Raw genomic sequence first — 12584 nt, 5'->3', positions numbered from 1 at the left:
CCACTGTGCATCAGCCCTCTGGTGTGTTTAGCAGAGCCAGGCCTTGAGCTGGAGGTGTAGGTGTGCATCCTCGGCAGCAGCTGTGGTGGCTGCAGGGGTGAGCACCCTGCTCCCCCGGCTCTCCCAGCACAGCCCTCCTCCCTGCCCTGGAATCGCTGGCCCCCCTCTGTGCTCTCAGGTCCCAGGGTCACGTTCCCCAGTGTGTGAAGATCAGGTTGAGCAAAGAGTTACTATTTTAATTGTTTGACCTAATCCAGCTCACTGTGCATGGAGTGGGTGAGGAGTGCACCTGTGTGAGCTGCTGTGCTGGGATGGGGGGGGATGTACAAGGTGGGGGTTACACTCCAGTGAGGGTACAGCTCCTTTGGACCATTTCTACATTGTGGGTACAGCTGACTTGTGATTTCCACCAGGCTAACCCCTAACAAACTTGTTTCCAGTGCTTGGCTGTAGGCTGGCCCTTATTGCTGTTATCAGGCATATAGTGAAATCTAAGTTGTGCTTTCGTGCCATTTGTAACAGCAGAGCAAACAGGATTTATGGTAAGGCAGCTAGCCAACTGCCAGGATGCTTGTTCAGCATAATCTCATGCCCCTGCAGGCCACCAGCTTCCCAGCAGCTGTGGCCTGAGGTCCTGGGGCAAGGAGTGGGCTCTGGTGACTTACTGCTTCCTGCAGGTACTGTTCTGCTGGTGCTTGTGGGGAGGAAGGAATGTCAAGTCATACAAGACCTGAAATGCAGAACAGTATTTCCTCAGCTGCCTTAACTGGCTTTCTTGCTGACTCCTGTGAACAGATTTTATTCTTGGTAGCAGAGAGTCCAAGGGATCCGCTGCACTGGCTGGTGGTAGCTTCTGTGCCAGTGTTTGTTGGCACAGTAAAATTAGCTTTGTGATTAAAGCAGCGTGTGCTGCTGTATACGGTCTGGTCATGTGTCCCATGAGAACAGCATGGTATTAGCATGTGCTTGAAAGCAGAAAACAAGATCTCTGGGGTTCCTATATAAAAACTTAAATTGCTCTTAGTAAAGCCTATACTGTCAATCTTCAGTGCTATCAGCTGTGCTTGGCAGATTATTGGGGGCAGGTCATGCAAGTGGCACAGATTCACATTCTCATTCTGCGCGACAGGCATGTACAATATTCTTGTATCCAAAGTTAGGATGTTATGGTCTGGATAAAGGGGAAACTAGGTAGGTAAAAAAACCTGTTGAATGGTTGGCCTTGGAGGGTGGTGGTTAATCAGTTGTATTATACCTAGATGCTGGTAACAAACAGAGCACCACAGGGATCTCTCATGGCACTTGACCTATTAACCACCTTTATCAGTAATGCAAAGCGGATGGCACAGTGCACTCATAAGTGTGGAGATGACACCAAACTGAGGGGGACCAGTCAATGCACTCAAGGGCAGAACTGACACCAAATGGTACCCAGAAGTCCTGGAGGAACAGGCCAACAGGAACCTTATGAAATTAAACATGGGCGAATGTAAAGTCCTGCTCCTGGGAAGGGAGAGTCCCTTGCAGCAGTACAGGCTGGGGAGAAGCTTTGTTCCTTACAGGAGTTGGTGGTCTTGGTGGACAATGAGCTGAACATCAGCCTGCAGTGTGCCCCTGCACAACAGTATCCAGGGCAATAGTCACAGAAGCACAGCCAGTAGACCGAGTTTGTTTATTCCCCTCTACTCAGCTCTGAGGAAACCACATCTGGATACTGTGTCCAGTTTTCCAACCAAACTTAGCCCATCATCTCCCATCAGTCTTGCTGCTAATACTGGCAGGCAATGAAAGGAGATGTTAGAGGAGTGAGAGCAAGACTTCTATTGACACAGCTTTAGTGGTGTAAACTCCATGGAAGGTGACTGGTATAACTACCAGGTAGTCCCAATAGTGAAGAAGAGACTCTGAGACAAAGACCTGGTGCCCTAGCAGCAGTCTCACTTGCTCTTCCCTGCATCCTGCTTAGGCCACTAATAATGTCAACTCAGAAAGGTTTTTTACAGCAAAAATGTATTGAACTTAAGGTTTACTGTCCTGTGGTTTGCAGTAATTCATGTTAGGCTTATATCATCATTCAGGGTGAAATTTGAAAAAACTGTGAATTAAGTGATTGTATCAGCAACTCTGGAGATGATCAAATAGGGAATTACGCTTCTGAAAGCTGTTTGGTTAGTTCTGTGGTTCAGTCCGTGAAAGCAAATATGCACTGCCCTGTACAAACGCAGCACAAAGGAGTTGGAGGTTTTTGCAGGTTTTGCTCTATGGACTTTTACCCAAACCTCCCGGGGACCTTCACTTTGTGTTGGACTATAGGGATGCATATGACAGGGGCTGGAAGATAGGAATGGAGGAAGATGGTGGTAGTAAGGCATGACAGGACAGCCTGGGATCACTTTCTACTTTCATTATGACTGGCAAATCAGTTTTCCAATGACTGCTCAACTTTAGAAACCCAAGCAAACTTTAGCTGAAACTACCTCAAAGTCACATAGCTTGTAGAGAACAATAAGCTTGTACCATAGATACCAGTGTTTAATTCTTCCCCCGCCCCGACTTGCTTTCATGTATATATTGTGAAATACAGAGGGTATTTATTTCTAGTTTGGAATTTCACACTGACTCACCCAGTCAAAGAAGCTTGTGCAAAGATACGTTCTGGTGGTGTCTGCTCTAGGTTTTGGATCGATCATCTGAAAAATGCTGACCCAAACAGGTGGTGGGAGGATGATTAGCCCACTGAAGGTGGACATTGTGTAGCATTTATTTTTCTACAATCTTTCTTTCATTCAGGCTATGGTTGCTTGCTATCCTGGAAATGGAACTGGGTATGTTCGTCATGTGGACAATCCAAATGGTGACGGGCGCTGCATCACCTGTATTTATTACCTGAATAAGAACTGGGACTCCAAGGTGAGTAAGCCATAGGGTTGAGGCAGATCATGAAGGAAAAATTAATTCAGAAACAGAGCTTTGGAATTGTCAGTTGCTTCTGTGAACTTCTGAACAACTGGTTCATTCTTAATCTCTGTTTATTTTCTTGGTGTTTATGGCAACCCTTTGGAAGTAAGAATCTGAACTGTTTCCTTACCATTCTCTCTCCCATCCCACACACATAATGTTTTGTTGCTATAGAATAAAGCTTCTAAGCACTGGGCTGCTGCTCTTGTGCTTTATTTAGAGGAAAGTACAATGAAGAATTAGAAGGAAAAACATAATCCACTATGAAATAAGTGGATTCAGAGAGCAGAATAACATGACAGCTCAGATTTGGGACTTCAGCTTTCTTGATACTGTTTCTTCAGGCTAACCTGCAGAAGATCTTCAGGCAGTTGCCTCTGTGGTTTTCTTATGAAGTGATGGGGAGGAATGTAATTCCTTAGTAGGAGGAATGAGCTTGGTTTGTCCTCTCCATCTTTGACTCTACCAGTGGGTCTGTGGACAAGCCAGTGCTCTTGCTTCTGCCAATAAAGTTAATCTTGAATTTACCATACCTTTAAGTTAGAAACAAAAACAGGGTTTCTAAAATTGCAGGATTTCTCTTTACGCTTCCGTTGTCATGATAAGGTACAAACTATTCACATGTATTATCTGTTGAAAATTGCATAATGTTTTTTGTCTCTCTAACCAGTCTTGGCCACTTAAGGTGGATGCTCTTTAAGCACATGTAAATAATATGAACCCTCAAAAGTGAGTTCAGATTTGGAGGCAATGCCACTGAAAATACACCGGAAAAAAAATCACAGTCCTTTGTATGTGACAGTGTATGTTACAGTGTGACAGTGTATGTTACAGCATGACAGTGAAACATGTCAGTGTAATAAAGTGAAGGAGATGTGGGATGAAATCCACATAATCAGTTTATTTTGTGCACGACACTCCTAATAGTGAGGAAGCATTACAGTGGACACTAAGAAGGCTAACTGAAATCTCGGACACTGGTGGAGAGTATTATGTGGGTGTGATGGTAGTTTTACCTCACCTAATAGTTTCTTACTGAGATTTGCTTGTCATGTGGAGGTACTAAGTCAGGTCAGTGCTGGATTGACAGCATCTTCCGTGCACTCTGTGGTGCAGCACAGAAGCCTCCAAAGAGCCCTCTAACAGCAGCAGGGATGAGGCAGAGTTCATCTGCATCGGTTGAAGTTTCTACAGTGTGTGCCAATCACCAGTCTTTCTCCCCGAAACTCTTGGCACATGGAAAGAGAAATGATCTTTTAGAGAAACAAGGCTATGTTATAAGTAGAGAAAAGACTGCCTGGGAGGTGTAATAAACTAGCCATAAGTGTGTTATAAAGCCAACAATAGAAGAGACATAACTTTTGCAGCCTGGGAAGAGTGAATTCCTATATGATCAGATGCAGGCTCTGAAATACCATAAGCAGCATCTAGCAATTGTTGGGAGTAGAGTCTGATCTCAATCTGGTCAGGTGCAGCACTCTTACCTGCTCTGTGGTATTCTGTAGTTCTAGAGATGTGACTGGGTGCTCAAAAGTTTCCCTATGATATTGTTTTTCTACAGGGCCAGTGTTGTCTTTATCTTGGTTCATTTACATTAGCCAGATGTTTATGCTGAAACATTACAAACTGTTTGGGAAAATCAGGGTGGCCAAGAGATTCAGTGTATGGTTTTCCAGTGTGGTAATGTAGCTGTCTTGGTTATCATTAGACGTTTGTTCCTCACTTGTTGGGTGCTAAGGAGGGAGAAATAAGTCATTGCTCACATGTAAGTGTGGGTGTTCATATGTGTAAAAAGCAACCTTTCCTTTTCTTTCAGCTGCATGGTGGAATTCTTCGAATATTCCCGGAAGGAAAGTCGTATGTAGCAGATGTTGAGCCAATTTTTGACAGATTACTTTTTTTTTGGTCAGATCGAAGGAACCCACATGAAGTCCAGCCTTCTTATGCAATCAGGTAAGTAGTATATTAGATATTGATATTTGGTGAGGAAAAAGCGAAGCATATTTTCTACCAATACTTGTAACTAGAATTCTGGCCCTTGTGTGTTTGTTTAAATAGACATGTGCATGAAAATAAGGTAGACTTTGAGTGGATTTTATGTTTTTTGAGTAACAGGGAATTCTCTCATTAAATCAGGAAAAACAAGCTTGAATCATAAGAATCCTTGTGTGATGGGGAATAAAAGCCCTTTTACCATTGATAGGAGAAATCTTCCAAACCAGGCATAGTTATTAAGCTGGGAGATGCTGGGTTATATATTTTCTAGCACTGTAGGGATTCTTAGGGCTAACATCTGTCAACAGGCTACAAAAAGCTGATGGGATGTAGGGCAGCCCCCAAGCTGCCTGCAGGTGCCCCAGAACAGAGAAACATGCAGAGGTCTGTAAGCTACTTTTGCTCTCTGTTGCCAGGGCCTGTGCACTCTTTTGTGCCTCCAAGCAGAAATTCAGCTATATTTCTACCTCACTTAATAAAATACACATTTAAAATGCTGTCTGTATTAGTTTATAAAGATGTGCCATTTGCATACTATTTCTTAATCTACTAATCCAGTTTTGGTTTTTGCTTTTTCCATAAACAGAAAACTCCAGGGCTCTATTTTAAAATCTAAAGCTGAAAAAACCCCACAGTATTTCTTTCTTTTACAGATATGCCATGACTGTGTGGTATTTTGATGCTGAAGAAAGAGCAGAAGCCAAAAAAAAGTTCAGGAACTTAACCGGTATGATTCTTTTATAAGTGTTCACCAGAAAGAGTTTAATGCATTTTGATATTTCCAAAGTCAGGGACAGACTGGGAGCAACTCTGTAGCTGGATGGGTATGACATTTATCTTTAGAAAGCTTTTTCATCTCTAATCACTAGTCTTTTTTTTTTTTTTTTAATGCAAAGTGGAGAAGTTGAAACAGAAGATTTCAGGCCTGGCGTCAGTATCCCTGATGAGAATTATGGGGAACATGGGAGAGGTGGTTTCTGATTTTTCTCCCAAATGGCTGCTGAGATTTTGTCCCACCCCAGTTGGTTGCTCCAGTTGCTGGAGTCTCTAAGCTCTTGTTTTGTTATTTGGGAGGTATATTTTGTCTCCTTCAAACTTTGTTTAGCACGAAGTCATGAGACTTACAGAAGCAGCCTCATAATCATGTTCTCTAAATGTTCTGGCTGAATAGATCCTGGCTTCTATATTAATGAAGGGCAGCTGGGGCCTGCAGTAATACAAAAGGGATTTGTCCCTAATTTTCAAGTAATTTCTGAGTGGGGATATTAATAATGACCTTGGAATGTATAGATGTGAGTTGGAAAGAAGCTTAGTTTAGAAATATGTATAAGTGCATCTTTTGGCAAGCAGTTGCTAGAGTAGCAGTGATCATAGTACACTTCAGGAGCTACCTACATTCAAATGGGTCTCACAAATAGCTTAATGTCATCCCAGAGACACTTTTGCAGAATCCTGGGAAGAGCAGACCCCAGCTTTCCTAACAGCAGCCTCGCTGCCAGCTACTGTAGTAATGGCAATTAGTGGACTGAGTTTTTCAGATATGTTCCAACACCCTACCTGGGGCCATGCTCAAAGGTTTGCTGTTTGGAGCACTAAGATCTGGTCTGGAGGGACTGCCTCAGGCAGTTCCTCAAAATACAGTGTGGAGCATTCACATTTTTTTTAAAATGTGTGCTATGCAGCTAGGGACCAGCAAAGTTGTAATTAGTCAAATACTTCCCTGAACAGACTGTCATCTCTGTAGCTGGCACGCAAAACAAATATTGACTTCACCCTTAAAGGGGATCAAGAATGAGGGGAAAAGTATCATAGATCTGGAGTCTGAAATTTTTTTTGGCTATTTAAATACTTCATGAATCGTCTTCAGCTTCAACAGGGCAAATGGCCAAGGTTTTGTACATCTCGTTAACATGCTGTGGATTCGTATGGCATTTCAGTCTATGTAATGAATTCATATCATGAGTCTGAAATGGGAAGTGCTGTCCATTGGAAACAAACCAACTTGACTCTGTTTCTGAACTCTGGCTTAACTGCCTCTCCTTTTTTAATCTTTTTGATGTAGATGCAAGGAAGACAGAAGCACCTCTTAATGAAGACTAATCAACTGTTCCTGAACTGTTTGTGAGGAAATAAGATCCCAAAGATGATTTCCATTTCCAGCAAACAAGGGCAAATTCTTCTTATGCGCAAGAACACACTGATTGTGTCTAGCATGTGCATCTTATACCAATGGTACTTAAGGCAACCTCCTGTCATGCCTCTGTCTGGCAGAAGGAACACTTGTTTCTATTTGCCTTTGGCTGGAAAACGTAACCAGGGTTAAAAAAGAGTATTGCTAAGCCTAGTGATAGCAACTCAGCCAACTGGCTTTTGATCACTCTTGTAACCAAGATAACAATCATTGGAACTAGTGTTAAAAGTCTTATTTGCACTTTATGGGGGGAAAACAAAAACCTAGCTCAATGGGAAGGAGATTTACAAGTTTAAAATCTGTGTCAGACAGCTAATGGGCAAGGAGAGATATTGAAAATGTGAAATTAAACTGGATTTTTGTAGAGTTCCATCTTATGGTCTGTCCTGCATGGGCCTGTTGATGTACTGTTCATCACTTTACTGTGCTGAACCTTATCGGCTCAGCTCATTGATAGCGTGACTTTCCAAACAGATTTTTGTCTACACAGTCATAGTATTTCCTGGATTTTGTTTGCTTTTCAAGAGTCTAGCTGTGCAGTTCTGCTGCCCTTTCTGTCCCAGTACTGAGGGGGAAGTAGTTATTCATTTGTCCCACAACTTTGTAAAACCTTTTCCTTTTTGTCCTGAGTGGGATGGGTTGTATGTTTTCTGTTTTCATGGTTTGATAATGCAGCTGTTTTCTCCCAAAAATTTGGTAAACTTGGAAGGCTGGTGGCACACAATGCATTGGCATTGAAGGCTAATGATACATAGTAGATGGAGAAATCACAAAAATAACTTTTTTATGACAGATATGAATCTGAAAGGAAAAGATGTCTGGCAGTCTGACACGTGTGATAAATAACGGGTAACTTAGGCTTGATTTCTGTGCTGCTTATCCTTTAACACAACTGTTTAAATCTGCATGTTTATGTAATTTAAATGAAACAGTGCTGCTTTAACAGTGGATCTGTTAAGCCAGGTAACTATTTCTGCTATGTCCAAGCTGTGAGATCAGTTACTCAAATGGAAAAGCACGTAACTTTCTGTTCTCCGTTATTTTTTCTAAATTTATTAGGCTCAATGAGTAACTGGTGAGCTATCTCCAATGTGCCTAAGCTTCTACAACCAGCACTTACTGTGCAGTTCAGAATAGCTCTTAAGGAAGCCAGGAACTGGCGGTGGATGTATTTATCACTCAGTAATTGTTCTCAACCTAATACACTCACTTGCATTAATTTTTGTCTTATGTTGACAGTGTATGTCAGAACCTACTAAATGTTCTGAATAGATTCCCTCCTCACAATCCCATATTTTCCTGTGCCCCTGCCTGCAGCGGAGAAGGTGATCTCTTTGAAATGCCTGCTTATGCACTAGTTTACCATGCTGTGCTGGTCTAACATGCTAGTGATGTGTCTGATGGCCATCTCTTTCATACTTGAGGTAGGGAAGGAAGAGGTAGCGTGCAAGGGCAGCTAGTAAGTGTTAGTAACAGAAAGGTTAACAGATGCATAGGACAAGAAAGAAATAATTTTCATGATGTTAAAAATTGTGATGGAAATGGAGTATTTCTTTAAGCGGTTCTGTTTCTTAAAGAAAAAAAAAAAAAAAAGGCTGGGCACCTTTCACCCTGTCCTTGAATTCTGAACATAAATACAGTAGTGCTAAGAAACCTCTGATGCTCTCTGGCTTCTCCCAGAGATTCAGCTATGGTCTTGTCAGGCTGAACAAACTCCAGCCCATCACTGTGCACCTTGAGGGAAATATGAGGGAAGATGTGTAACAGATATTCTTATAACTCAACAGTAGAAAAAACCAAATACTCTGATAAATGTCTTTTAATGTTAGGAAATGTTATTCCATTACAGTAGCTTCTAAGTAGCACAACATAGACTTGAAGGAAACTTAATGATGACTTGAAATTCTCATTCTACAATGTTCATGTGGGAGGAGAAAGGGACCTCTTACATGAGAATGAGAGGTAACTCTTTGAAAGATTGTAGATGTTGAAAAATTAGAGGCACAGGATTATTATTTAAAAAGGTGGGGAGGGAAACACAACCTGTTGTGTTGCTATGCAAAATTGATAATGGCATGTAAATTTGAAACTCCTACATGATTTTAAAGGGGGCAAAGACTGCTAAAAGAGTGGAGCAAATCTCGCTTTGCCTTTAGAAACTGTAACCTTAGAAATGCACTGGAAAGAGGTGTTAGTATGTATCTCACTGGAGCCTAGAACACTGGATAAACAATGTGGTGAAAGGGAAAAGGCTTTGTATAAAGGTTGAAAAAGGAAGGTACCTAAGTTACCACTATTGCTACCATCTGACTTCAGCAGTGGTCAGTAATATGTGTGTGGTGGATGGAGGAACATGGAATAGTATAGATGCATTTATTATAAAGAAAGTATTTTAATTTTTAGCCAATATCTTCCTTATCTAGACAGAGAGAGCAATTATTCTGTGGCAGAGAGTATCGTCTTTTTCTTCATTAACACATAGATTTAAGTACAAAAAAATTGAGGGCACAGGATGTTGAAACCTATTCCTCAGTCTTCTGTTTCAGATCTTTACCTTGTTTTCAGATCAGTGGGATGATCTCCTTGAAGATGCTGTAGTTTAACTGGGGGTAAGTGGGGTGTTGGTCATGTAGGAATAAACAGGCTTGATGTTTTCTACACAGATTTATGTGGAATTGTTGCAAACTGCTCTGAAAGAATGAAATTATTTAAATTGTGGAGGAAGCAGGCTGCTGCAATAGGGAAGGCGTTTTCAGTGAGACTCTTCCTTTTCCTTGTGTTTTGCCTTCACTGCAAACATCTATGGCTAAACAGCACTTATCTAGTGTTTTGTCTAAGACATTTAATTTTTAGTCCTCCAAAAGTTGGGGTTTATTAACCTCTAGGTAATGTGCCCTCATTATTCATCTCTGAAGGTATTACAATGCCACATGTGTGTGTCATGCAAGTTTTTCATGGGCCTTTGGAAAGGCAACCATATTTCTTAAAAACAATTGCATTTGGAAAATATGCAGAGCTACCAAGCCACAATTTCTGACAGGTGTTTTTTGTTGTGCAGAGAGAAAAAAGGCCAGGAGACAGTACTGAAAAGCAGGAGACTATTTTTATTCTTAAACCTGTAACTACTGGCCTTCTGAGCAAAGTAGCCTCTAATAAATCTTGTTTTCTCTAGATTACTTCTGGTTCTATGAGGAATGGCCTCTGCTAAGTAGTGTCTAAAAAAGATCCACTTTTATCCTTCTCTCTTTTAGTTCTAGTCCTTTCCTACTGCATTTTTTAAATGTTGGAATATATTCTGTGTATTTGTTGTTGCAATATAGCTGGCTCTAACACCACTTGCGTCTAGAAGAAAACGTATCTATTTGCAGGCAAAAATAGCTAGTCTACTTTGACTGCCCTGTACTCCCAGCAGATATCTGAGAGTGAGTTATGACTACATCTTTTCTTGTCAGGTTGTATGCTGGTCAACAATGCTGGCACTTTGCATCGTTTGCATTGGATTCATATAGAAACCCCTAGTAGTATTTTGCCATGCATCACATCTTGTGTTCCTGTTACTATTTAAAAAAATGTATGTGGCAGGAGTTAATAAACTGAGTCATGTTAAACACTGTCATCTGCATATCTCTTCAGTCTTGTATCTTACCATGGCCAGGATTGTGGCAGGTGGTTGCAGGGCCACACAGCTGTATGAAGGGTGGTGACACTGTAATAGCAGCCACTGCTGTCCTCCGCTGTTGGGGAGAGCTTTGTTGGTTGCTATCAGCTTGGCACATTTCCTTGCTCACTTCCTGCTATTTTGATGCATTTACCTTGCTATTGACCTTCTCCTTGCAATGCCTATTTGTTTTCACACTCATGTTGAACCAGATAACATTCTCACAATTCAGTTGTTGTCTGATAAGTTTTTAACAGCGTTCACATCCTCCTCCTGCTACTTTTCCAGCCTGGGTCCCACAGTTTTCTCCTGCAGCTGTGGGGAAGGCTTCTCTTCACTCCCACTAATGTTTCAGTTGAATGAAAGCCAGGACATTTTTACTTGTCTGTTCAAGTGCTGTGTACTTTTTTGATTCTTTTTCAATATTGTGAATAGTGGGAAATTCCCACAGCTTGGACCTGCTGAGTGTCTTGTGCTAAAACATAGTAGCAAAGTCAGGATGGAGCACTTCAGGGGAAGGAGATCTCTAAACAGTAGAGCCCCTGCATTTGAACAGAAGGGTTTCTGTGCCTGAATGTGTCCCTTTTTTCCCCCAACTGTGTCAGTGTGATTAATAAAAAAATACTACCTCCCCCTACAAGCCTTGTCTCTGATACAGCTATTACTATTTAGTAACTTCAAGAATTGTGTACTTAGAGCATTTTGCTAGTCCCTAATGCCCCATGATCTATGAAGCGTTGTTGCTGCATGATCTTTCAAACACCATAATGCTGTATGCAGCAGAAGAGATTGCCAAACTGAGAAATCATAGTTCAATTTAGTAAAGAAGCAGTAGAAGGGACAGCACTGCACAGAGGTGGGAAAAGTTATTTGAAGCCCCCTTTGCCCTGTAGAGCTGCTGGTGGTGCTGTGGCAAACTGCTTTTGTTATGGTTATCTATTGACAGGACATAAATGAAAGCAGACCTGGGCTAGCAACAAGAATTAACCAAAGGGCAGTGATATGGGTCCAGAGTGTGATGGACAAATTTGCCCGGCACCTCAGGAACAGTGTCTGGTGGCTCTGAGCTGCCCTCTGCCAGCGTGTGCCATGACCAGGTGCATCATCCTGCTGATGTGGAAGAGCCCAGGGATCAACTGGGCAGTCTGATGCAGAAAGCTGAGTGGGGCCCCAAGCATTTATGCATTTAGGGGTTACAACATGGAGCCATGACCACCCTCAGCAGGCTTTGCCTTTGCTCCTGGTAGAGGGGAGTGACTTCATCGCTCACATCAGGATGGTGGACAGAAGGCAGCAGAGCCATCCTTCATCCAGTCTTCTTTTTCAGACCAGAGCATTATGCAGGTAGGTATGGAAGCTGTGTGAGGGATGAGCCAGCAGCACAGTAGTAAAAACTTTGGGAAATGAATCTCAGTTTTGGAGCACCGAACTGGAATTGTTCAAAAAGGGTCATTTTGCAGTCAACAGTAGTGGTGGTGTGGCTGAGGTGTTCGCATGTCTGGGCTCCTGGCTGATGTAGCATTCAGAAGTGCCTGTCTCTTAGGTGTGGTGTTAGGGAGGGAACTGCTCTGGGAATTGAGGGTGCAACCTATGGGGGCTGCAGCATTCAGTACTTTATTTCCTCCATCTCATGAGCTTTTAAAGATTCAAATCCCTCCAGTACATGAAAGCAGTGAAAAAAGTAAAAGAAAAAAAAAAAATTAGGATGGTGGGAGATAAGGGATCTGACAGGGACCTATTTTCCTTCCATGGCAGCATTCACACATCTCTTGCCTCCCAGGG

At 42.1% G+C, this 12584-nt stretch overlaps 1 protein-coding gene across 1 annotated transcript; it reads left to right on the top strand.

Annotated features, from left to right (window-relative positions):
• The first annotated feature begins 2793 nt into the window (after positions 1–2793).
• Positions 2794–7274, top strand: LOC104505302 (egl nine homolog 3). The gene is made up of 4 exons (XM_010153584.1): positions 2794–2910; positions 4775–4911; positions 5607–5680; positions 7016–7274. Exons 1-4 carry the CDS (start codon positions 2794–2796, stop codon positions 7051–7053), a joined length of 366 nt encoding a protein of 121 aa, XP_010151886.1. The 3' UTR covers positions 7054–7274.
• The last annotated feature ends 5310 nt before the right edge of the window (positions 7275–12584 follow it).

This window comes from Eurypyga helias, unplaced genomic scaffold (assembly GCF_000690775.1).
Source record: "Eurypyga helias isolate BGI_N326 unplaced genomic scaffold, ASM69077v1 scaffold17176, whole genome shotgun sequence".
Taxonomy (NCBI): Eukaryota; Metazoa; Chordata; class Aves; order Eurypygiformes; family Eurypygidae; genus Eurypyga; species Eurypyga helias.
This window is presented reverse-complemented; position numbering and strand designations above follow the sequence as displayed.